We start from the raw sequence: 26,605 nt of genomic DNA, 5'->3' as shown, positions 1-26,605 counted from the left end.
AAGAACTGAAAATGGGAACTTAAACAAATACTTGTTCAGGAATGTTAACAGCAGCATTATTCACAATAGTCAAAACGTGAGAACAGCCCAAATGTTTATCAACAGTGAATGGATCAACAAATTGTGGAATAAATACAATGGAATATTATACAGCCACAAAAAGGAAAAAAAGTATTACTATATGCTACAATATAGATAAACCTTGAAAACATGCTCAGTGAAGTAAGCTAAACACAAAAGGTCACACATTTAAAAATTACTATACAATATAGGTAAAATAGACAAATCAGTACAGACAGAAAGCTAACTAGATATTACCAGAAATTAGGAGAAGGTGTGAATAAGGAATGATTATTTAATGGGCATGGGGTGTTTTTATGGGGTGATGAAAATGTTTTTAAACTAGAGATCCTCTTACCTCAGCCCCCCAAGTACTTGGGACTACAGGCACGTACCACCACGCCCAGCTAATTTTTCTATTTTCTGTAGAGATGGGGTTTTCACCATGTTGCCCAGGCTGGTCTCAAATTCCTGGGCTCAAGCAGTCCACCTGTCTCGGCCTCCCAAAGTGCTGGGATTACAGGCACAAGCCCCTGCACCTCACCTATTTCACCTCAATTTTTCTTTTCTTTTTTTTTTTTAAGCAAGCAAGCAGGACATGTTGATGGCCAACAGTAAAACCTTCCAGGCTGGGAAGGCGAGTGGAACTCTGGGAGTGGATACCCCAGTGTCCTTGCTTGAGGCAGTCCATCTGGCTCTGTGAAATGAGTAGACGCTGGAGAGCTGCAGTAGTGCAGAGATAGGCTGAAGCTATTCTACAGGTTCCTTTTGAACCCTGTGAAGCACTGTCAACAAGAACTGTTCTGGCTGAATAAGAGACTGCAGACGGCTATGGGGCAGATTCCCCAGCAGTAAGGCTCTGCACTTGGTTGGCAAGTTGGACTTACTCTGGTAGTCCCAGGAGGCTGTGACAGCGCCTGACATGAGCAGACAACTTACTACAGACTGGGTTTTGCATACCTGCTGGTAGATGCAAACGCCCAATACTATGAAAGGACTAAAACAAGGCTGGGCGCAGTGGGTCACACCTGTAATCCCAGCACTTTGGGAGGCTGAGGCTGGGAGATCACTTGAGGTCAGGAGTTTGAGACCAGCCTGGTCAACATGGTGAAACCCCATCTCTACTAAAAATACAAAAATTAGCTGGGTGTGGTGGCGCACACTTGTAATCCCAGCTACTTGGCAGGCTGAGACAGGAGAATCACTTGAACCTGGGAGGTGGAGGCTGCAGTGAATGGAGATCACATCACTGCACTCCAGCATGGATAACAGAATGAGACTGTCTCAAAAAAAAAAAAAAAAAAAAAAAAAAAGGACTAAATCAAAAGATAATCCATCAATTTGGACCACGGAGTCACATTTCTTCAAAGAACACACTTTCATCGTCACAGTTAACGGTTTGGTAGATAATTAGAATGGGCAACTGAAACATCTGTTGTCTAAAGTGGAGGAAAGAAAAACCTAAAGGGCTGGCTTACACACTTTCATGAGTGTGTGCTCACACTCAACAGGGCCAGGGCCTAGAAAACATCTCCACTAGGCAGATTTCTCCCCTTTTTCTGACGAATTGAAGGAAGAGGAGTGGGCAGGATGCTGTTGTGACTTTATAATTCTTCCCTGGGGGCAGGATGTGGTACAACTATACTTTTCTCTTTCTTTCCCACATGACCTCAACAGTCTTTTTTTCCTACCTTTTTTCCCTACTCCTGGGATCAGGGCTATACTGCAGGTGCCAGAAGCTGGGATGACTTCTGTATTAGTCTGCTAGGGCTGTCATACAAAACAAGCTCGCTTAAACAACAGAAACTTACTGTTTCACAGTTCTGGAGGCTGGAAGTTCAAAACCAAGGTGTTTACAGCCCTTTTGAGGGTTGTAAAGAAAATGATCTGTTCATGCCTCTCTCCTAGCTTCTGAGAGTCTCGTGGATTTCTTGGCTTACAGACAGGTGTTCTCCCTGTGTCTTCAGATTATCTTCCATCTATGTGTGTCTGTCTCAGTGTCTAAATTTCCTCTCTTCATAAAAACATAGTTATATTGGAGCAGGGCCCATTCTAATGACCTCATTTTAATTTAATCAGATGCAAAGGCTTTATTTCCAAATAAGGTACTGGGGATTGGAACTTCATCTTCTTGGGAACACAAACTCATAACAAGCTCTAAGCAAGAAAGTAACTATACTTTTAAACCTTTATGTTAGAGTTCCTAAGGACCTGATGGGGGTGAATTGTACCTTCATTCCATCTGGCAAAACTGGGGTTCACAGGGAATGTAGTTATATTGCCTAGTAGTAGAGAAAGCCCACTAGTTCTGTACCTGTGTAACACTGCCCTATATGAATCGGACTGGACTGAGGGGCAGACGTTTGCTAGGCTAGTATTGCTGCCAGCAGTCTAGATCAGCACAGCGGTCAAACTTAACGTCCCTTCCAAGAGTGGAAAGGTGGGGGTATAAATGGAGAAAAGGAAGAATGATATCTGAGGATTAGGGAAAGAACAAATGGTTATACAGTGAGCAAAATTCAATATACCTTTTTTTTTTTTAGACAAAGTCTCGCTTTGTTGCCCAGACTGGAGTGCAGTGGCGTGATCTCGGCACACTACAACCTTCGCCTCCCAGGTTCAAGTGATTCTCCTGCCTCAGCCTCCCAAGTAGCTGAGATTACAGGTGCCTGCCACCATGCCCAGCTAATTTTTGTAGTTTTAGTAGAGACAGGGTTTCATCATGTTGGTCAGGCTGGTCTTGAACTCCTGACCTCAAGCCATCCACCCACCTCGGCCTCCCAAAGGGCTGGGATTACAGGCATGAGCCACTGAGCACAGCCCAAAATCCAATATTCTACTGGTGCCTTGGGAGAGGCTTAGAGTAAGATGTGATATTGCTTGTTAGCTCAACTAAACGGGATGCCTAAAGGGGTTACTGACCCATGTTACTGAGAGGACTTCTGCTTTTGAAACCTGACAACGTTGAATGGAAGCCTGCAAATCTAAGTGGCACGTATCTGGGAGACGCTTTAATCATGCAGTATGATGATAATCTGGACTAATTATTTATGACTGAGTAGGACTCTAGTAATGTGCCAGTATCTTTGACTCTTACATTTCAGAGTATATCTACTATTATGCTATAAGATGAAATAACCCTAATATTGTTGGGAAGATTCAACTAACTCATTGTAAACAAGTCTTACGATGATGCTGATATTAATAATCAACTGTATTGGGAAATTAGGTTAAGGACACTACAGGATGTAATACTGATTAAAAAAATGACTGGGCCGGGTGTGATGGCTCATGCCTATAATCCCAGCACTTTGGGAGGCTGAGGTGGGCAGATCACGATGTCAAGAGATGAAGACTATCCTGGCCCACATAATGAAACCCCATCTCTACCAAAAATACAAAAATTAGCTTGGGTGTGGTGGCGTGTGCCGATAGTCCCAGCTACTCAGAAGGCTGGGGCAGGAAAACTGCTTGAACCCAGGAGGTGGAAGTTGCAGTGAGCCGATATCGCGCCACTGCACTCCAGTCTGGTGACAGAGTGAGACTCCATTTAAAAAAAAAAAAACTGGCCTGGGGAAAGCGTCTGGCTCTTGAGATACGAGAGTAATCACAACTTGAGATAATTCTAACAAAACGGCATTCGGCTGGGCATGGTGGCTCAAGTCTGTAATCCCAGCACTTTTGGAGGCCACAGCAGATGGATCACTTAAGATCAGGAGTTTGAGACAAGCCCGGCCAATACGGTGAAATCTCATCTCTACTGAAAATACAAAACTGAGCTGGGTGTGGCGGCACGTGCCTATACAGGACAAGACAAAAAAGGAAAGGACAGGATAAGGAAAGGAAAGGACAGGGATAAGGACAAGGACCAGGACAGGACAGGACAGGACGGGACAGGACGGGACAGGACGGGACAAAGCAGGGTACTCAGCTGGGCGCAGCGGCTCACAGCTATAATCCCGGCACTCTGGGAGGCTGAGGTAGGCAGGATAGCTTGAGGCCAGGAGTTTGAGATCAGCCTGAGTTTGAAACCAGCCTGAGCAAGACGGTGACACTCTCTCTCTACAAAAAATACAGAAATTAGCTGGGTGTGATATGTGCCTGTAGTCCCAGCTACTTGGGAGGCTGAGGTGGGAGGATCCCTTGAGTCCAGGAGGTTGAGGTTGTAATGAGCCGAGATTGTGACTCTACACTCCAGCCCAAGCAACAGAGCAACCCTGTCTCAAAAAAAAAAAAAAAAAAAAAAAAAAAAAGCGGGAGGGTGGGAAGGAAACCCATCAAGGAAAAGCCAGGTTACAGAAAAAGGAGAAGAGCAAAATCAACTATTCAAGGAAAAAGATAAGAATATTTGGAAACATTTATGTAACACAGCTATAAGGCAACATGAGACAAGATGTTAACAATGAGGGAAAACTGGATGAAGGATGTATGGGAACTCTTATCCTATTTTGCAACTTTCATTCCAAAATAAAAAGTTTATTTACAAAAAAAAAAAAAAGAATATTTGGAAATATTTTATTATTGCATGCGAGTCCAGAGAACAAGTGAGAGATTTAGAATGGAGAAAATGGGCTTTGGACTAGCAAGCCCTGAAGCAAAATGGGGCTGAAAATGTGTAAGAAGGCAACTGTTTGGAGGTGTTGGAACTTCCGGTGGTTAATGCCATTCCTAGGGGAAGATATTAATAAAACTGGGGATCCAGAGGTAGTCAGAATCTTAGAACCCCAAAGCAAATTTGTTGAGGCTGCTGAGGAGTCAGGATAAGCTCTGGGAGAGGCATGATCAAAATCGTTTATTTTTTATTTGTTTTAGAGACAGGCTTTGTCAACCGGGCTGGCATGACCATAGCTCATTGGAGCACTGGACTCCTGGGCTTAAGGGATCCTCTCATCTCAGCCTCCTGAAGAACTGGGACTACAGGTGCACGCCACCAAGTCTGGCTTATTTTTTTCAATTTTTTTGTAGAGATGAGGTCTTAACTTTGCAAAAACAGTTTACACACAAAGATTCCTTCCACTAGGTGCAGAACAATTGGGGAAATGGCAAAAGCTGGCACAGGACTGAAGCAATTCTCCTGCCTCAGCCTCCCAAGTAGCTGGGATTACAGGTGCCCGCCACCACACCTGGCTAATTTTTTTGTATTTTTAGTAGAGATGGGTTTTACCACGTTGGCCAGACATAATGAGGACCTGAATCAAATGAAACCTTTTGGCCAGGTGCAATGGCTCATGCCTGTAATCCCAGCACTTTGGGAGGCTGAGGTGGGAGGACCGCTTGAGCCCAGGAGTTCAAGACCAGCCTGGGCAAAATAGCAAGATCTCATTTCTACTAAAAATTTTTAACAATTAGCCAGGTGTGGTGGCACATGCCTGAAATCCCTGCTACTCTGGAGGCTGAGGCAGAGCAAGACCCTGTCTCAAAAAAAAAAAAAAAAAAAGAATTCTTTTGATTCAGAGAACATTTATATTTAGACCAGCCAGTTTTATTCTAGATTTAAAATTAGATTTATTTTTCCTTTGACCTGGTTCTATGGAGTTTAATATATACTACTTAAGTTCATAGTTCAGATAAAGAAACAAAGACCAAAATGAACTGTTATTTGACTTAGAATAGAGTTGTGATACTAGAAATTCAATGAAAATTGCCAGGAGAAGTGTCAGCTTAGTAATGGAAGAGATGGAAAAGGAATCTAGACAGCCCCTGTGCTTGTAGTACACTGCTCTTTTACAAAATAGCCACAGTGGCTGGGCACGGTGGCTCACGCCTGTAATCCCAGCACTTTGAGACGCTGAGCGGAGTGGATTACCTGAGGTCAGGAGTTTGAGACCAGCCTGGCCAACATGGCAAAACTCCATCTCTACTAAAAATACAAAAAAATTAGCCAGATGTGATGGCGGGCGCCTGTAATCCCAGCTACTTGGGAGACTGAGGCAGGAGAATTGCTTGAACCCGGGAGGCAGAGGCTGCAGTGAGCCCAGACTGTGCCATTGCACTCCAGCCTGGGCAACAAGAATGAAATTCCGTCTCAAAAAAAGAAGAAAAGAAAATAGCCGGCCGGGCGCGGTGGCTCAAGCCTGTAATCCCAGCACTTTGGGAGGCCGAGACGGGCAGATCACGAGGTCAGGAGATCGAGACCATCCTGGCTAACACCGTGAAACCCCGTCTCTACTAAAAATACAAAAAACTAGCCGGGCGAGGTGGCGGGCGCCTGTAGTCCCAGCTACTCCGGAGGCTGAGGCAGGAGAATGGCGTAAACCCGGGAGGCGGAGCTTGCAGTGAGCTGAGATCCGGCCACTGCACTCCAGCCCGGGCTACAGAGCAAGACTCTGTCTCAAAAAAAAAAAAAAAAAGAAAATAGCCACAGTAGGTCAGGCATGGTGGCTCACACCTACAATCTCAGCACTTTGAGAGGCTGAGACAGGCAGATCACTTGAGATAAACAGTTTAAGACCAGCCCAGCCTGGCCAGCATGGCGAAACCCCGTCTCTACTAAAAATACAAAAAAAATTAGCTGGGTCTTGTGGCACATGCCGGTAATCCCAGCTACTGGGGAGGCTGAGGCAGGAGAATTGCTTGAATCCAGGAAGCAGAGATTGTGGTGAGCCGAGATCGCGCCACTGTACTCCAGCCTGGGTGACAGTAACACTCCGTCTCAAAAAAAAAAAAAAAAAAAAAAAAGCCCCCACAGTGGCTCACACCTGTAATCCCAGCACTTTGGGAGGCTTAGAAGGGTGGATCATGAGGTCAGGAGTTCAAGAGCAGCCTAGCCAAGAGGTTGCAGTGAGCTGAGATCGTGCCACCGCACTACAGCCTGGGCAACCAGAGTGAGACCCTCTCTCAGAAAAAGAAAATAGCCACAGCAATATCTCTGGTGCCACATATTCTTTCAGACCCTTGCCACCCTTGGAGTAGGAGGTGGAATCAACTGCCCTCCCCTCAAAGCTGGGTGGGACTTTGTGACTCCCTGGACAAGTAGAATGCAGCAGACGTGACACTGCATTACTTCCACTGTTAAGGCATAAAATGCAGCATGACTTCCACTGGCACTCTGTCTTGTGGAACGTTCAAGCTTTGAATCCAGCCAGCATGCTAGGAGGAGGCCCAGAGAGTCCATGTGGAAAGACCATACAACAAGGCCCACATGGAGAACTGGAGCCCACTGCTGTGCCTTGTCCAGTTCCTGATTGTGAACATCAAACTTGCTCATTTCATGCCACTAAGTTTCAGGGTAACTTGTTAAATAGCCATCCATAACCAGTGTTCAAGTAATTTACAACCCAGTGGGATGGATAAATAAGGATACAAACAACAAATATAAGGCAGCGTAGGGATGGAGCAGTGAGGGAAGAAGGGGAAAGGCTTCATATCTAGGTCTTAGAAGACAGATCAAACTTTGAAGGAAAATAGTTACAACAATAACAAAAAGGAAAGTCTGGTAGAACTTGGTGACTGGGTAGCATAACATATGGACCTTGCCGGAGACAGACTTAAAAAAAAAAACAACATAACCTCTAATAACTGAACAGTATTAAACTATTTTCAGGATGCTGTAGGAAACATCATTCTATAAAGAGACAAGGTGGAGCCTTAGAGACTGACTTCAATCATATGAAATTATTACATTTCTTGCTGCTTAGCCTCTATGCAAAGGTTAAGGTCTAACTCTGACCCTAAGAAATGAAAGGCACTTATCAGTACTTCCTTTGATGTACTGGCCAAGGCAGAAATCAGTACCTTGCTTGCTCACTGTTCTAGACCCAGTATCAGCTTAATTACAGTAATCCTCCATGGTTAGCATTCTTTAGAGTTCGAGGGGTGATTTATAAGGAGGCGTTTGTCTTGAACCAAAATGAAAAGAGCCAGCGCCTAATAAATTATAAAAAGCTGAGTACACTCATAAGCTGCTTTAATTGCTGAAACTTATCCCCAACTTCCCTGATAAGGGCATGAAGATTATGTCTAGAGACACCAGGCTGACAACCTGAGAAATAATTATTACTTACTAAACCAAATGAAAGCATTTAGCTCTTTAGCTCTTTGAGCTGATCTGTACAAGCTGAAGCCTGAAAGGAGGAGCTCTGAGCTGCCTGCTCAGCAGCAGCTGTTTGGGAGACTCACCTTTGATTTGAGATCCCTCTCACCACATCAGACTTCCTGTAAAGTGTTCACATAGATAATCCTTAAAAATCCCGAAACTTGGCCAGGCGCAGTGGCTCGCAGCTGTAATCCCAACACTTTGGGAGGCCCAGGCAGGCAGATTACCTGATGTCAGGAGTTCGAAACCAGCCTGGCCAACATGGTGAAACCCCATCTCTACTAAAAATACAGAAATGGATAGGCGCGGTGGCTCATGCCTGTAATCCCAGCACTTTGGGAGGCCGAGGCAGGCAGATCACAAGGTCAGGAGATCGAGACCACGGTGAAACCCCATCTCTACTAAAAATACAAAAAATTAGCCAGGCGTGGTGGCGGGCGCCTGTAGTCCCAGCTACTCAGCAGGCTGAGGCAGGAGAATGGCATGAACCTGGGAGGCAGAGCTTGCAGTGAGCCGAGATCACGCCACTGCACTCCAGCCCGAGCGGCAAAGTGAGACTGCGTCTCAAAAAAAATTACAGAAATTAGCTGAGTGTGCTGGTGCGCACCTGTAATCCCAGCTACTTGGGAGGCTGAGGCAGGAGAATCGCTTGAACCCAGGAGGCAGAGGTTGCAGTGAGCAGAGATCGCACCACTGCACTCCAGCCTGGGTGACAAGAGTGAGACTCCATCTCAAAAAACAAACAAAAAAAACAAACAAAAAAAACCCAGAGACCTGAGAATTTCTGTTCTCCTCACCTCATAAAACTTTTTTAAGGAGCCCACGAGGCATAACTTCAGGCTGTCCACAATCTCCTGATGCGGCATCTGGAACACCACCCGGGAATACCATTTTGTGAGGGTGCTGGGGTCAGGGTGAGCAGAGAGACAGAGAGAGGAAGATGAACAAATGCTCAACGGGGACAGCCTATGGCTTGTGTCAGTAACACAGGTTTCTCTATGAATCAATCCAACAACAAATACCTAGAAAATGCATTTATGCTATACATAAGAACAAGTAGTGATGTGGGGAAAAGACACATTTAAGTCATATGCAGAACACAGATATGTGTACTTGTGGCCGGGCGCGGTGGCTCACGCCTGTAATCTCAGCACTTTGGGAGGCCAAGGCAGACAGATCACGAGGTCAGAAGATCAAGACCATCCTGGCTAACACGGTGAAACCCCGTCTCTACTAAAAATACAAAAAAATAAGCCAGGCGTGGCGGCAGGCACCTGTAGTCCCAGCTACTCAGGAGGCTGAGGCAGGGGAATGGCGTGAACCCAGGAGGCAGAGCTTGCAGTGAGCCGAGATCACGCCATTGCACTCCAGCCTGGGCAACAAAGCGAGACTCCGTCTCAAAAGAAAAAAAAAAAAGTGTAATTGTGGATATTTCCTACAAAACTGCTCCAACAGAAAAAATTTAACAACTTAGATATCCACCAAGAGAGGATTAAATAATGATACACAGAATAAATTCTGTGCAGCAGTTGAGTTGGTGGAGATTTATTTGTAATGGTATGGGAAAATGTACAGTTTAAGTGCATATTAAGCTAAGGAATAATGTGCCTAGAAATATCCCATTTGTGTATATAGAAGTGTGTATGTGTATATATATCAGAGATATATATCACATGTGTTAATATATGCATAAAAGAGAATCTGAAAGTATATACACATCAAACTTTTGGCAGCTGTTAATACGAAAAGCTGGACCATGAGGAATTCTCACTTTCTAAATTTCTGCAGATATTTGGAATGAGCATGCCTTTTTTTACAATTGGAACAAACGATCAAAAAAACCTCATTTCTGGGGGGAAAAATGCCAACAACAACAACAAGGCAGCACAGCCCCAGCCTTGGAAGAGGCCGCTCTTCAGCTGGGAAGCACTTTCACACCGGTGCCAAGTTTGTTAAATAAGCTGCATAGCCAGGTGCAGTGCTCACGCCTGTAATCCCAGCACTTTGGGAGACCGAGGCAGGTGGATCACTTGAGCCCAGGAGTTCGAGACCAGCCTGCACAACATGGTGAAATCTTGTCTCTACAAAAACAAGCTGGGTATGGTGGCGCATGCTTGTGGTCCCAGCTATTTGGGAGGCTGAGGTGGGAGGATCACCAAAACCCAGGGAGGCTGAGGTTGCAGTGAGCTGTGATCACGCCACTGCACTCCAGCCTGTGTGACAGAGTAAAACCCAGTCTCAAAAACCAAAAAAAGTTGCATACACAAATTTCACAGCCAGGCACGATGACTCACACCTGTAATCCCAGCACTTTGGGAGGCTGAGGCGGGTGGATCACCTGAGGTCAGGAGTTCAAGACTAGCCTGGCCAACACAGTGAAATGCTGTCCTACTAAAAATACAAAAATTAGCCTGGCATGGTGGTATGCACCTGTAATCCCAGCTACTAGGGAGGCTGAGGCAGGAGAATCACTTGAACCCAGAAGACGGAGGTTGCAGTGAGCTGAGACTGCGCCACTGCACTCCAGCCTGGGTGACAGAGGGAGACTCCATCTCCAAAAAAAAAAAAAAAAATTTTTTTTCACATGAAGATAGAGGAAGAAAATGTTTATAAATCTTTATACTATAATACATAAGACTAAAAAGATTTGCTGGATTTATAATAAGATTAGGCACTAAAACGAAATAATTAAACAAGATGGCACTGTGAGCAGTACTTACAGATTGATGCTTGCCACGAAGCCAACCACGGAGCGCATGCCTCTACTGGGGTCATGGTAAACATCCATCCCGATTACCATTAACTGTTTCTAGTTTAGAAAACAAAAACAAAAACCAAATCCCAGACCTGAGCAATGCATTGCTCCATTTTTAATTACTGTCTGAATCGCAAAGCAACTTCCCCTTACTGTTTATATGTGAAAGTAAGTTCTGGGAAAGAAAAAAAAAAGACAGCAATCAACTTGACATTTTTAAAACACAATAAGCACAGTCAGAGATCTAGACCAGGGATCAGCAAAGGACTAAAGGGTAAATAACTTAGGCTTTGGAAGCCTTATGATTTCTGTAGAAACCACAGGTTGAGTATTCCCAAACCTGAAAAGCTTTTGAGCACCAACATGACACTCAAAGAGTTTCAGATTTTGGAGTGCTTCAGATTGCAGATTTTTGAATTTGAGATGCAAGCAAATGTCCCATACCCCTAGAAATCTAAAATCCAAAATGCTTCTGGTCCCAAGCATTTCAGAAAAAGCATACTTGACCTTTATTCAATTCTTTCTGCTTAACACAAAAGCAGTCATGGACAGTATGAAAAGAAGTACGGCTGTATTCCAGTGAAATTTTATTTAAAGACACTGAAAATTAACTTCATATAGTTTTCATGTGTCATGGAATAATCATCTTAGTTTTATTTTTTCGCCATTTAAAAACATAAAAACCAGGTTGGGCATGGTGGCTCACACCTGTAATCCCAGCATTTTGGGAGACTGAGGTGGGCAGATCACCAGGTCAGGAGTTTGAGACCAGCCTGGCCAACATGGTGAAATCCCATCTCTACTAAAAATACAAAAATTAGTTGGGTATGGTGGCGGGTGCCTGTAATCCCAGCTACTCGGGAGGCTGAGGCAGGAGAATTGCTTGAACCTGGGAGGTGGAGGTTGCAGTGAGCCAAGATCATGCCATTGCACTCCAGCTTGGGCAACAAGAACAAGACTCCGTCTCAAAAAAAACAAAAAACAAAAAACAAACATAAAACACATTCTTAGATAATTGGCTGAAGAGGCAGAGAGCCATTTAGACTACTGAGTAAGTGTTGAGAAGAGGAAGCATAATGAATAAGGAAAAACAAGAAAAAGGCTTGGAGGATTCGCTGGAGAGGCCAACAACCATTTTGGCATCACTCACCAGAGGAATATCCACTCCCCAGAGCTCACCACCCAATTTACAGTTAATCTGAAGTAAAATTTTCTGGGCCACACTCCGAAGCCTGGTGGGCTGACCAATGGTTCGAACATTGACAACCTATAATGAAGGGACCAAAAGGTGTCAGGAGAAGCAGGTCACTACCAAACCCTCAGAAAATCTGAACTCTAAAGTAAACATTACATGTTTAAGAAACTCAAGTTAGAAGGTAACATATTTCGCGTTAATAATTCTAATCTAGGGTTTCTAGGCATGCATGCACATGGGCAAAATACAACCAACACACACACACACACACACACACACACACACACACAAACACACAAACCCAAAACAAAACCAACAAATGAAAACTTTCAAAAGGATCTCACGCAGAGTGGAATGCTTTTTTAACTCCCATAGGAAAAATAGCTTTCCCCTTTCAGAATGAAGACTATACTCACTCTCAGAACTCAGTCATATGAAACCACCTGGTGACTCAACCTCGGAACAAGCGAAATTGTTCATTCGGAAGCATGAGGGCAGCTTATGAAGAGCAATCTGCTCTTTGCCAGGTTGCTCTAATCAGGAGAACCTTTCACCAGAAGGCTCTGCATGTACTGGCTTCTAACAGCTACTTTAGTCTTTGTGAACACACATATCACTCTTTTCAAGCCTCAGGAGAGGTGCCATCTGTGCCTCCTGCCCCAACACCCACTCACCTGGGAGGGCACTGGGGACTGCACACAGCACAGCTTCTTGATGGCCCCATAGAGATCATCACGTGTGCCCATGATGATGCAAACAACCATCTGTATCTTTCCCTTGAAGAGATAAGGTATATACAAGTCAGGCTCTGGAACTCTCTGGGGACTTTCACAGGACTCTAGTTGGCAGTATTCTGAGTATGCAAAGCCATAGGACCTTTAAGGAAGACAGGGAACTGAAATAAAGAGGGTGGACATTCCAACCAGAACAAGGTCCTTGGAGCTGAATTAGCATTCTTTGGCTCAGGGCTGTTCTGAATAGATAGGTAATATGTTACTATTAATTACCCAGAGCTGGCCCTGATTACCAAAAGATTTATCTATTAGGAGACTCAGATGGCTGGAAAAGGACTAGGTTTGAATGCATGCAAGGTTTACACTACTTGCTGCTTCCAACTCCGTATGTTTTTTACTACTCTCTTTGGTTTACTAAACAACTTGTTACATTCATGCCACAGAACTTTAACTGAGGAAACAGGGAATGCAATACTACAAGAAAGCATTCAGAACTAAATGCAAACTGGAAAGAAGCTACTGCCAAATCCATAAGCAGCCACTCCTAACTTTCTGGTGAAGAGACAGGATGATATTGTCAGCAGCACAGCACATGTCAGTATCATCTATCCCTCACCGCTGAAGGGATCCAATACTGAAAAAAGATGACCTTTCAAAGTCTGACTAAAGAAAAGCAGCATTCAAGCGAAAGAAGATTGCCAACCCTTTATGCCAGAAACTGCTACAAATGGTAAATCAGTGGTACCCTGCTCCACATCAAGATTGGTGTGATGGGCCGGGCGCGGTGGCTCAAGCCTGTAATCCCAGCACTTTGGGAGGCCGAGACGGGCGGATCACGAGGTCAGGAGATCGAGACCATCCTGGCTAACACGGTGAAACCCCGTCTCTACTAAAAAAAATACAAAAAACTAGCCGGGCGAGGTGGCGGGCGCCTGTAGTCCCAGCTACTCGGGAGGCTGAGGCAGGAGAATGGCGTGAACCCAGGAGGCGGAGCTTGCAGTGAGCTGAGATCCGGCCACTGCACTCCAGCCTGGGCGACAGAGCGAGACTCCGTCTCAAAAAAAAAAAAAAAAAAAAAAAAAAAAAGATTGGTGTGATGTTAAGACCGTTCAGAGGACACATTCAGCAATGACACCAAAGCATTTCCAAAGGCATGAGAACAGAGCTGCGCACTGGGAGCCTATGGACTGGACACAGCAAACAGGTGTGTTTTTTCAGGCCCTACAATGGCTTAAAAGTGTTTGTTTCTTTAAATTAACATTTAAACATAGGAAGATACACACATATGCAATTCCAGGTTTTTGGCCTTTATTAACAAACAAGCACGTGAATAATCATTTTGGCAATCCTGGGTTTATATCTCCAGTCACAGGGGTTACCCCCTTCAGTTCATTTAACTCCCCTCCTGGTCTACTTCACTAATTTATACTCCTTATCAGGCTTCTGGAGACATATGAGTTTTTGATTCCTCATACAGATGACAATAGAATGCCTTAAAGATGAACAGAGAGAGAGCAAGGCCACTTTAAGTTGGAAAGCAATATGAATGAAATTCACATCCATGCCACATGAAAACTGTCAGTTGTACCCTCTCAAAAAGGGAACACAAGAAGTTGTGAAATGGGGGAGCTGATGTACTGCGCTGGGTTATTCTTTTGAAAGCAGAGCAGAACTTTTCTACGATCAGGTCAGAGGAAGGCCATGGTAGAGTATGACAGGCATGGTAGATCAGGATGGAATTATAAAGAGAATGCACAGGCTGGGTGCCGTGGCTCACACTGGTAATCCCAACACTTTGGGAGGTGGAGGTGGGGGGACTGATTGAGGCTGGGAGTTTGAGATCAGCCTGGGCAACAGAGGGAGACCCTATCTCTACAAAAAACTTAAAAATTAGCCAGGAGTGGTGGTGTACATGTACAGTTTCAGCTACTCAGAAGGCTGAGGCAGGAGGATCCCTTGAGCCCTCAAGTTGGAGGCTACAGTCAGCTATGATCTTGCCACTGTACTTTAGCCTGGGCAACAGATCAAAACCTTGTGTCTAAAAAAAGAGACAGAGAGAGAAATACACCAAAGAAAGAACACAAGTGTGCTGTTGTGAATGATATACCAAGAGTGCCGGATCAAAAAGAGAATGCTGCTGGGCATGATGACTCACGCCTGTAACCTCACTGCTTTGGGAGGTTGAGGCAGCAGGATCATTTGGGGCCAGAAGCTGGAGACCAGCCTGGGCAAACAGTGAAACCCTATCTCTATAAAAAAATTTTTTTTAATTCAGGTGTGATGGCCCACGCCTGTAGTTCTAGCTACTTGGAAGGCTGAGGCGGGAGGACTGCTTGAGCCCAGGAGTTTGAGGCAACAATGAGCTAAGATTGCACCAGTGTATTCCAGCATGGGTGACAGAGTAAAATGCTCTTTTTTTTTTTTAAAAAAAAAGGTCTCACTCTGTTGCCCAGGTTGGAGTAAAGTGGCATGATCATAGCTCAATACAGCCTCAACCTCCCCAGGCTCAGGTGATTCTCCCACCTCAGCCTTCTGAGCAGCTGGTACTACAGGTGCATGCTACCACACCCAGCTAATTTTTAGATTTTTTGTAGAGACAGGGTTTCGCCATGTTGCCCAGGCTGGTCTCAAACTCCTGGGCTCAAGCAACCCGTCTGCCTCAGCATCCCAAAGTGCTGGAATTACAGGCGTGAGCCACTGTGCACCCAGCTGACCCTATCTCTTAAAAAATTTTTTTTTTTTTTTTTGAGATGGAGTCTTGCTCTGTCGCCCAGGCTGGGGTGCAGTGGCCGGATCAAGAACTCTATGATGCCAAGACGACTGAATTCTAGGATTGAACTCACCAGAACAATTTACCAGAATCTTCAATTCAAGGGCTAATTACTGCCAAAAGCCTTCCCCTTGCTTTTTTCTCTCCCTATTCTCCTTGTTCTATTTTATTTACAAACAGGTAAGAACTGAAAAGCCTGAATAACTAAGTTGTGAGTGCTATGACCTGGCCAGCTCTAGTGTTCCTGATCAGTCATCAGGACCTAATCAATGGGCCACCTGCCAAGTTCATCACCAGAGTAATTTTAATCTTGAACCAGGCCAGACTGAGGCAGCTCAGTAGTGAATCGTGCAAGACGGCACCTAACCCAAGCAGCTGCTTTCTGAACACAACGTGTTCTATAGATAAGGAACCACAGTTAAGTCAGCTATTCTCTCAGCCAGTTACGTGAGAAAAAGAAGACTAGAGTGAGGGTGCCAACATAGAGTGAGAGAAGCAAAATTAACCAAAGGGCATAAAGAACACTTTTCTTTTTTTTTTTTTTTTTTTTTGAGACGGAGTCTTGCTCTGTCGCCCAGGCTGGAGCGCAGTGACCGGATCTCGGCTCACTGCAAGCTCCGCCTCCCGGGTTCCCGCCATTCTCCTGCCTCAGCCTCCCGAGTAGCTGGGACTACAGGCGCCCGCCACCTCGCCCGGCTAGTTTTTTTTTGTATTTTTTTAGTAGAGACGGGGTTTCACCGTGTTAGCCAGGATGGTCTCGATCTCCTGACCTCGTGATCCGCCCGTCTCGGCCTCCCAAAGTGCTGGGATTACAGGCTTGAGCCACCGCGCCCGGCAAGAACACTTTTCAATCAGTGTTTCATGTGCACACAGGGAAGACAAGCTCTGGGGCATTATCAACAGCAGATGGATAACCATGGTAAGTTAAAATTAAGTATTTAAGTATTTTAAAATGGACATCCTATAAATGTATTTGAATTACATTTTTACCTCAGCTCCTAACATGGATTGAATGGTTCTGACATAGGTCTCTATCCGGTCATCCTTTAGTTCAACCCAGGCCGGTGGGCTCATATGCATGCCAATGGGGCCAGCTATCTTCTCCAACATGTTGACCAGTTCTCGAGCCTGATCCATTGCTCTCTTTGGGTAAAAAAGTGCCCAGAAATGCATGGGGATCTAGGAACAACCACAAGCTACTTTTAGTATTTCTCATAATTTAAACATCCCAATCTCACACTTAAGATTTCATTCTAGAGAATAATTACTTTCACTCTCATTGCTTGAATCCTGTCTCATCTAACTCCTATTATTAACATGAATGTACATGATAAGAAAACTGGTGTAGTCTCAAAATGGAACGTTATACAGTAATGAGAATGGAAGAGCAACAACCACACCTAATAATAGGATGAAACTCACCAACACAAATTTAAGAAAAGAAGCCAGACATGAAAGAATATATAATCTATGATTCCATGTATATATAAAGTACAGAAATTGTTGAAACCAATCTGTGCTATGAGAAGTCAGGACAGTGGTTACATTGGGTGTGTGAGGGGTAAGGGACAGGCAGTAACTGGGAGAATGGAGGGGGCTTCTGGAGTGTTGGTAAAGTTCTGCTTCTCAACCCTTGGTGTTGATTACACAGGTCTATTTAATTAAAAAAAACTCATCAAGTTATACCTTTATAAGTATGCTTTTCATTTCTATTTCAATAAAACATTTAAAAACATGCATTTTATATATCTGTTTATATATATCTGGCCACGAAGTCCATGTTGGTTAAAAATACAAAGAAGTAATTATACACCATATTGTACTTTGATACAAATAGCTAGTGTATTATTAGTTCCCTAGGTGAGGTACTGTTTTAATCTAATTTAATTTCTCTCATAGATACAAACACCCTCTAGATACTCCCAGGGAAAGAGGGGGAAAAGAGAAAGAAAGAAGGGAGAGTGGGTAACAGGTTAGCACTATGTGAATTACCATAGCAATTTATTTCCTTTTCCTAAGTTTGTGGTCAGGCAAAGGGCTTACCTCTAACAACTCATCAACTGCTCTGTTTAAAGGATCCCTGTTTAGTAGGTAATTCAGAAAGGGGATTCAATTGGCACTTTCTCTCAAAAAGAGGACTCTAGATCATTCCTGCTTCCTAATTTCCACACTTTGGGGAATACTGGTCCTCTCTTTATCACTTCAAAAATCACTTACAGTCAAGATGGAAGGGTCTCTGGTTACTTCCTTAACCCAGTTTAGTTCCTGAGATGTGATAAATGAAGTATTTTTTAAGTTAATTCTTTCCATTGGTAGAACACGTCCTTCAATCTAAACAGAAAATAAACCATCTATGACATGAGCCATTTCAAACACTATTTAGAAAAACACTGCTACTGCTCTATGAGGCCTGCTCAGCTCCACCACAGACACTTGTCCTATTAGAACTTTTCAGACTAGCAGAATAATAAAGTTTCTAGCAGCGAAAGTCTCTGTCAATAAAAACCTACATTTACATAGGTAAAATTATTATAGGTACTAGTCTTTCATTATTGAAGCTTCCACATGATATCCCAAGAGAGGGATTTGAAAACATTGTCTATTTAGAACCACTGAATAAAGGAAAACAATCTTTAAAAAATATTTTAAAGGGGCCAGGCACCGTGGCTCATGCCTGTAATCCTAGCATTTTGGGAGGCCAAGGCAGGTGCATCATCTGAGGTCAGGAGTTTGAGATCAGCCTGACCAACATGGAGAAACCCCACCTCCACTAAATACAAAAAATTAGCCGGGCGTGGTGGCACATGCCTGTAATCCCTTACTCAGGAAGACTGAGGCAGGAGAATCGCTTTTGAACCCAGTAGGCAGAGGTTGCAGTGAGCTGAGATCGCACCACTGCACTCCAGCCTGGGCAACAACAGCAAAACTCCGTCTCAAAAAAAAAAAAAAAATTGGCCGGGCGCGGTGGCTCAAGCCTGTAATCCCAGCACTTTGGGAGGCCGAGATGGGCGGATCACGAGATCAGGAGATCGAGACCATCCTGGCTAACACGGTGAAACCCCGTCTCTACTAAAAACACAAAAAATGAGCCGGGTATGGTAGCTGTAGTCACAGCTACTCGGGAGGCTGAGGCAGGAGAATGGCGTGAACCTGGGAGGCAGAGCTTGCAGTGAGCCAAGATCGTGCCACTGCACTCCAGCCTGGGCGACAGAGCGAGACTCCATCTCAAAGAAAAGAAAAAAAAATTTTTTTAAGGGAAAAATTGAAAGGAGAATATTAAAGGCAAAATTTCTTAATAAGGCTGAACAAAGACTATTATTTTATATTATCCCAGACAAAAGCTGAGGGGAACAAGCCATAAATATAATAAAAAGTTTAAATTATAATAATCAATTAGACCTAAATGTCCCAAAATAGCAAGATAATTAAGCTAATAATACATCAGTATGATGGGCTACTTTGTGACCATTAGTTACTTCCCAACTACATGAAATATGATCCTATTTTTGCACAAATAGTGTATATACGTCATGAAAACTGAATGAGTCCAAACTTAGTAGTGATTACCTCTGGGAGAGGTATAATTATGTAGGACTTTTACTTTTCATAATTTCTACTGTTTGCTTTTAAAAAAACCATTTTGGGACAGGCGCGGTGGCTCACGCCTGTGATCCCAGCACTGTGGAAGGCTGAGGTGGCTGGATCACTTGAGATCAGGAGTTTGAGACCAGCCTGACCAACATGGCAAAACCCCGTATCTAATAAAAATACAAAAATTAGCCAGAGGTGGCGGCAGGCACCTGTAACCCCCAGCTACGTGGGAGGCTGAGGCATGAGAACCATTTGAACCTGTGAGGCGAAGATTGCAATAAGCCGAGATCGCGCTGCTGCACTCCAGTCTGGGCAACACAGTGAGACTCTGTCTCAAAAAAGTATTTTTATCTAAAATAAAAATGTTGTAATGACTTTCCTAATAACGTAAAAGTCTACTATTATTATTATTAGAATTTTTTTTTTTTTTTTTGAGACAGAGTTTCGCTCTTGTTGCCCAGGCTGGAGTTGAATGGTGCAATCTTGGCTCACTGCAACTTTTGCCTCCTGGGTTCAAGTGGTTCTCCTGCCTCAGCCTCCTGAGTAGCTGGGATTACAGGCATGTGCCACTACACCTGGCTAATGTCGTATTTTCAGTAAAGACAGGGTTTCATCATGTTGGTCAGGCTGGTCTGGAACTCCCAACCTCAGGTGATCTGCCCGCCTTGGCTTCCCCAAGTGCTGGAATTACAGGCATGAGTTACTGTGCCTGGCCTTTTTTTTTTCCCTGAAACGCAGAATAGACTTTTATAGGGCTGCACCCGGCTCTATAAAACTGAGTAAGGCACCCATATTAGCAAAGGTATAAGAGGTAGACTCATGCTCATGAAGCCAAAAAATGTTAATCCTTTCTAGCATAAAATTGGCAACATAAAATAAAAGTATGGCTGGGTGTGGTGGCTCACACCTGTAATCCCAGCACTTTGGGAGGCCGAGAAGGGCAGATCACTTGAGGTCAGGAGTTTGAGACCAGCCTGGCCAACATGGTGAAACTCTCTCTCTACTAAAACTACAAAATAAAAATTAGCTGGGTGTGGTGGTGCACGCCTGTAGTCCCAGCTACTTGGGAGGCTGAGGCAGGAGATTCTCCTGAACCCAGGAGGAGGAGGTTGCAGTGAGCCGAGATCACTCCATTGCACTCCAGCCTGGGTGACAGGGCAAGACTCTGTCTCAAAAAAAATTTTTTTAAATAAATAAATAAAATAGAAGTATTAAAAACATAAACGTCTCTAAATTATTTTACCTTCATAAATTGAACTTAAGAAAATAAACAAGGGGGCTGGGCGTGGTGGCTAATGCCTGTAATCCCAGCACTTTGGGAGGCTGACACGGGTAGATCATGAGGTCAGGAGTTCGAGACCAGCCTGGCCAAGATGGTGAAACCCTGTCTCTACTAAAAATACAAAAATTAGCCAGGCTTGGTGGCACGTGCTTGTAATCCCAGCTACTTGGGAAGCTGAGGCAGGAGAATTGCTTGAACCCGGGAGGCAGACGCTACAGTGAGCCGAGATTATGCCATTGCACTCCAGCCTGGCCAACAAGAGTGAAACCCCGTCTTTAAAAAAAAAAAGAAAGAAAAAGAAAAAAGACAATAAACAAGGGCTGGCGTGGTGGCTCACACCTGTAATCTTAACACTTTGGGAGGCCAAGGTAGGCGGATCACTTGAGGTCAGGAGCTCAAGAGACCAGCCATGGCAACATGGTGAAACTCCGTCTCTACTAAAAATACAAAAATTAGTCAGGCATCATGGTGTGTACCTGTAATCCCAGCTACTCGGGAGGCTGAGACAGGAGAATCACTTGGAATCCATATCAAAAAAATAAATAACACATACAAAGATTTAGTTATAAGGAGACTGCATCGTTATTTTTTTAAATTAATCAATTTTTTTGAGATGGATTCTCCTTCTGTCTCCCAGGCTAGAGTGCAGTGGCCCCATCTTGGTTCACTACAATCTCCACTTCCTGGGTTCAAGAGATTCTCCTACCTCAGCCTCCTCAGTAGCTGGGTTTACAGGCGTGTGCCACCACACCCAGCTACTTTTAGTAGAGATGAGGTTTCACCATGTTGGCCAGGCTCTTCTCGAACTCCTGACCTAAGGTGATCCATCCGCCTTGGCCTCCCAAAGTGCTGGGATTACACATGTGAGCCAGCATGCCTGCCCTGCATCATTATTTATAATAGAAAAACACTAAATTCAATTTTAATGTAAAAGGATAGAAAATCGTTAATAAAAAGTATCAGGCAGCCATTAGAAATACTTAGAAAAATATGACCAGGCACAGAGGTTCACACCTGTAATCCCAGGACTTTGGGAGGCTGTGGCAGGCAGATTGCTTGAGGTTAGGAGTTCGAGACCAACCTGGCCAACATGGTGAAACCCCGACTTTACCAAAAAAATACAAAAATTAGCCAGGCATGGGGGCAAACGCCTGAATCTAGGAGAATCACCTGAATCTAGGAGGCAGAAATTGCAGTGAGCTGAGATTGCACCATTGCACTCCAGCCTGGGTGACAGAGTGAGACTCTGTCTCAAAAAAAATAAAAAATGAAAAACTTAGAAAAATATTAAATGACATGGACAAACATTCAAAATATACTGACAACAAAAGGAAATTCACATAAATATTGCACATGTGTGTCTGTACGTGTGCATATACCATCACATTTTCTGGTTTACCTTATGTACATCCTTTTGCAGACGGAGCCCCCAACGCATCAGTTCATTGGTGGCTGCCTCGTTCTTTGCAATTCTCTGCAGCAAGCATTCCAAAGCACTATGGTGTTGCTTGGGGCTCAGGTTGATTTGCTGGGCCAAATCCTAAACAGAATTAAAATAAAGATAACTTATAAAAATAAAGATAACTTCACCAACATGAAGTTAAATAAACCCCAGTATGTCTAAAATGTTTCTCTTTCCCATTAGAAGTTGGCCGAAATTTTCAAATATCTTCAAGGACTTACTAAATATATCTCTTAGGAATGTGAATGTGATACAAGGTTAAAAATTGACTGGGAGGATGAGGTGGGTGGATCGCTTGAGCCCAGGTGTTTGAGACCAACATGGGCAACATGGACAAGACTCTGTCTTTGTAAAAAACTTTAAAAAATTAGCCAGGTATGGTGGTGCATGTCCTGTACTCCTGGCTACTCATGAGGCTGAGGCAGGAGGATCACTTGAGCCCAAGAGATTGGGGCTGCAGTGAGCCACAATTGTGCTACTGCGCTCCAGCCTGGGCAGCACAGCAAGAGACTAACTCCACAAAAAAAAAAAAAAAAAATTGAATAATAAAAGAATTTTAGGCCGGGCGCGGTGGCTCAAGCCTGTAATCCCAGCACTTTGGGAGGCCGAGACCGGCGGATCACGAGGTCAGGAGATCGAGACCATCCTGGATAACACCGTGAAACCCCGTCTCTACTAAAAAATACAAAAAACTAGCCGGGCGAGGCGGCGGGCGCCTGTAGTCCCAGCTACTCGGGAGGCTGAGGCAGGAGAATGGCGTGAACCCGGGAGGCGGAGCTTGCAGTGAGCTGAGATCCGGCCACTGCACTCCAGCCTGGGCGACAGAGCGAGACTCCGTCTCAAAAAAAAAAAAAAAAAAAAAAAAAGAATTTTAAACGTCATTGACGCTTTCTCTTTTGTGATGTATAGATTTTCTTTCTCAAACCATGTTTTGACTTTAAAATTCCTAAAAAAGCCCATGAAACAGGAACAAAGGGGCTTGATTATACCTATTTAAAATGTGGGGCCTGGCACACTGGCTCATGCCTGTAATCCCAGCACTTTGGGAGGCCAAGGCGGGAAGACCACTTGAGCCCGGGAATTTGAGACCAGCCTGGGCAACATAGCGAGACCCCATCTGTATAATAAAACAAATACTGAAAAAGAAATAAAATTTGGGAAAAAATGTGGAAAAAATGCCATGGGCGAGGCATCCAGCCAAACAAAATAGAAAACCATATTCAGTCTAACACTATATGCCATAGTATACTAGTCATTTAATGTTACCAGAAGTCACTTTTTTACCCAGAACTTGTCATGGTGTTTGACTCATTAATAGGTACTTGCTAAATATTTATTGTTGAGTAAAATCTGACAGGTATGCAGGAAGATTCTGAATCACATAAGTGAGTTCTTTCTTTATTCTTCTGAGATGAACAAATTGCACAGCTGTTATTCCCTCTAAGGCAGTCATTAGGGTCAGTAAGTCTATAGGGCTATATAGATATAGCTCTGTGATCATAAAGTCATCAGGCAACTGGGAGTTGTAAGGAAAAAGCCTTGACCTACAAGGTAGGTGAAAGCAGAATTGGAAGGTAAACATGAAATAAATCTCTCACAGGAATTTGGAGCTTCACTTCAAGCTCTTTACAATGTTACTAAAAACTTTATGTGGCATATGGGTCTAAGACAGACAAGGACTGGAAAGTGAGGCAGCAGAGAGAAGCTCAAGTGTGGACAGCCCCAGACAGTGTGGCGGGCTGGTTCTTGGGGTCTGGACTCACGCCGCGTAGGTGCCAGCTGCTGTACCCATCTCTGCTACTCAGCCCTGCCCACAGGAGCTGAGACCAACACCCCAAGGACACTCAGGGACCCACAAGATAAACTTCTATCCTCATCTCCTGACTTGTTTGCTTTTTGCCTCATTATCTTCCTCCATGCCTTCAAATAAACTGAAGTCTTTAGAAACATTACAATAACTCAGCGCTCTCAAAGAACCTCATTCATGGTCCTATGACCGGTTTACAATTATCCAGCTGACTGCTGAGGATGAAGACGGAGTTATAATCCAGTCCCTCTACTATTCTAATGACCTTCAAAAGGAAGTTCTGATATGGTTTTTCACATCTTGTGTGGGAAGGTATCATGTTTCACAGAGGAGAAAACTGGAGCCTAGAAGAATGGACAGGCCCAGGTTACAACGCAAGCCAACATCAGAGTCGGAACGTGGCTCGGTTCTAACTCAAACTGCTAACCAAAAGGCTGCCTCACAAAGTGGGCATTTTCGGCTGAAAACACAGGACTCCAACCTTCATGGCTCTGAAGTCCTTCTTCATCTTCTCTGGGATTCCAGTCATAAAAGAAAGCTCGGGCAGCAGCAGGATTTCCCCTTTTAGCAGCTTTGAAGAGAGAACGAAGAGGGAAAATAAGGCAGTACAAGAGGCTCATGTTCCCCTGACCCATACAGGACATGCCATGGCCAGGGCTGCTCCTGCAGTGATAAACCTAACACATTAAGGAGTATAAATCCTGGAGGAGAAAGCAGTGAAATGCTAGAAGTATTTTATCCTTTCTCCCTCAGTCACTATACATATAGCCTGTTGTATCAGGTCAAAGGAAAAATATTGAAACTGTCAAAGAAGAGTAAAAACTAGAAAAAAAAAAAAATCTGTCCTTCTTGGGCCTTAAGACAATGCTAAGACAACGCATCCTATCCCTAAGCAGTGTGCCTCAGTCTCACTGTATCCTACTGGTCTTCAGTCTTCATATTTAAGACAGGAGAGTCAGGTGACAAGGCACCTTCTTAAGCCTCTGGCCCTGTTAAAATAAATGTCTAGGCCAGGCGCGGTGGCTCACGCCTGTAATCCCAGCACTTTAGGAGGCCGACACAGGCGAATCACGAGGTCAGGAGATGACCATCCTGGCTAACACAGTGAAATGCCATCTCCACTAAAAGTACAAAAAATTAGCTGGGCATGGTGGCGGGCTCCTGTAGTCCCAGCTACTCGGAAGGCTGAGGCAGGAGAATGATGTGAACCCAGGAGGCAGAGCTTGCAGTGAGCTGAGATCACGCCACTGCACTCCAGCCTGGGCAACACAGTGAGACTCTGTCTCATAAATAAGTAAATAAATGTCTATACCTTTCCTGATGGATTCAGAGTTTTAATCTTCCTTCACAGGAAATTCTCCTTAACCCTTTAACCTAATAGCTTATGTGAATATTTAGCTCTGCCTAGTAAGGACTTCTAAAGCAGATCTTACCAGTGTGAGGGGTGCCTCTGGCTAGATGAGACAGACAAACACTTGCACAGCTTTCCGCAACCACACTACGATCACTACTCCACAGCTCCCACAAAGCCATGAGGACGGCTAAAAGCAGCTGACAGGATGAAGAACTTAAGCTGGAAGTGTAGGTCTGACAGTCCTACTCACCATCCCATGATTATTCTGTCTCTCACTGGGCCTGTGAATCAGCAGTGGCTGGTCTTCTTCCTTAATTGTGATCCCATAATTTTTGCTAGAGCAGAGTACACGCAGGAAAAAATTTCAGAAGCGGCATCACTACTCTTAGAGCACCATAGTCTGAGTCTCTTAACCAGGACTGAGGTATATAATTTGCATAACACCCTTGTCAAGGAGCCACTAGAAACCAATCATAATATATTTATAACCGGAAAAAGTAGGCTCAAATTATGTTGCAATTAAATATAGGAGAAATAAGGCTAAAGGTTCAGATTTAACGTCAGGCTAAAGGCCTTAGGCAATAGAAACATGAAATGGCAGTCAAATGATTAATGACTTGAATTTAATCTCTCCAGACTTCTAATGAAATCAGAAAAAGAAATACAATTCAAAGTCCTGAGATTAATTTATATAGTAACTTCCAAATTACTAAAAGAATTGAAGCTGTAACGGCAGCATACTGAGGTCAAATCCCACAAACTCATTCAATCTTAGACACATTACCAATTCAATTATTTTGAAAGTGTCAAGTGGTATGCTATTGCAGAACTCAATATCCTGCTGGAGAACGTGGATTACATCCATCCCCCACCCTGAGGCCCAAACCCAGTCTCTTCTTGCTACCTGTAGTATTCTAAGAATGTGATCTCTTTCCCATCAGACATCGTGAAGCTATCCTTTGGAGTCTTATTCCAATCCACATCATCAATACGATAGGTACGATTGTTATATCGGGTGATAACAATATTGCCAACCAGAAGCTTAGTACACTCATCCTGGAAGTGTTCTTTATTCTGCTGATAAATGGCATGCCTTTGGAAAGAGACAAAAGACTTTTGGATCACCGTGTATATCCAGAACAGTATGAAAGGGATAGGGGATCAAGTAATTGAGGAATCTAATCACAGCTATATAGCACCAGAAGGCTCGTTGTGTTAAAACATGGGACTCTTGGCCAGATGCAGTGGCTCACGCTTGTAACCCCAGCATTTCAGAAGGCGGAGGCAGGAGGACTGCTTGAACCCAGAAGTTGGAGACCAGCCTGGGCAATATAGTGAGACCTTATTTCTTTGGCGGGGGAGGGGAGGAAAAAGCTTAAGAGGACCTGAATTGCAGAAAATAGAGAATATAGGCCTACCAGGTATGATGGCTCACAGCTATAGTCCCAGCTATTTGAGAGGCTAAGGTGGGAGAACTCCTTGAGCCCAGGATATTGAGATCAGCCTGGGCAACATGGCAAGACCCCCATCTCTAAAAAAATTAAAAAATTAGCCAGGTGT

The 26,605-nt window shown here is 44.0% G+C and overlaps 1 protein-coding gene across 1 annotated transcript in view; it reads right to left on the bottom strand.

Moving 5' to 3' along the window:
- PIWIL2 (piwi like RNA-mediated gene silencing 2) overlaps nucleotides 1–26,605 on the bottom strand; it is an 86,920-nt gene that overhangs the window by 33,890 nt on the left and 26,425 nt on the right. The window contains exons 11-20 of the mRNA XM_065518978.2: nucleotides 25,950–26,138; nucleotides 25,296–25,380; nucleotides 24,173–24,262; nucleotides 21,822–21,962; nucleotides 17,767–17,880; nucleotides 16,540–16,728; nucleotides 12,720–12,821; nucleotides 12,001–12,117; nucleotides 10,816–10,904; nucleotides 8,893–8,998 (exon numbers count right to left, since the gene is read on the bottom strand). Coding sequence (XP_065375050.1) covers nucleotides 8,893–8,998; nucleotides 10,816–10,904; nucleotides 12,001–12,117; nucleotides 12,720–12,821; nucleotides 16,540–16,728; nucleotides 17,767–17,880; nucleotides 21,822–21,962; nucleotides 24,173–24,262; nucleotides 25,296–25,380; nucleotides 25,950–26,138 — 1,222 coding nt within the window. The remainder of the gene's footprint in view (nucleotides 1–8,892; nucleotides 8,999–10,815; nucleotides 10,905–12,000; nucleotides 12,118–12,719; nucleotides 12,822–16,539; nucleotides 16,729–17,766; nucleotides 17,881–21,821; nucleotides 21,963–24,172; nucleotides 24,263–25,295; nucleotides 25,381–25,949; nucleotides 26,139–26,605) is intronic.

This window comes from Macaca fascicularis, chromosome 8 (genome assembly GCF_037993035.2).
Source record: "Macaca fascicularis isolate 582-1 chromosome 8, T2T-MFA8v1.1".
NCBI classification, from domain to species: domain Eukaryota; kingdom Metazoa; phylum Chordata; class Mammalia; order Primates; family Cercopithecidae; genus Macaca; species Macaca fascicularis.
This window is presented reverse-complemented; position numbering and strand designations above follow the sequence as displayed.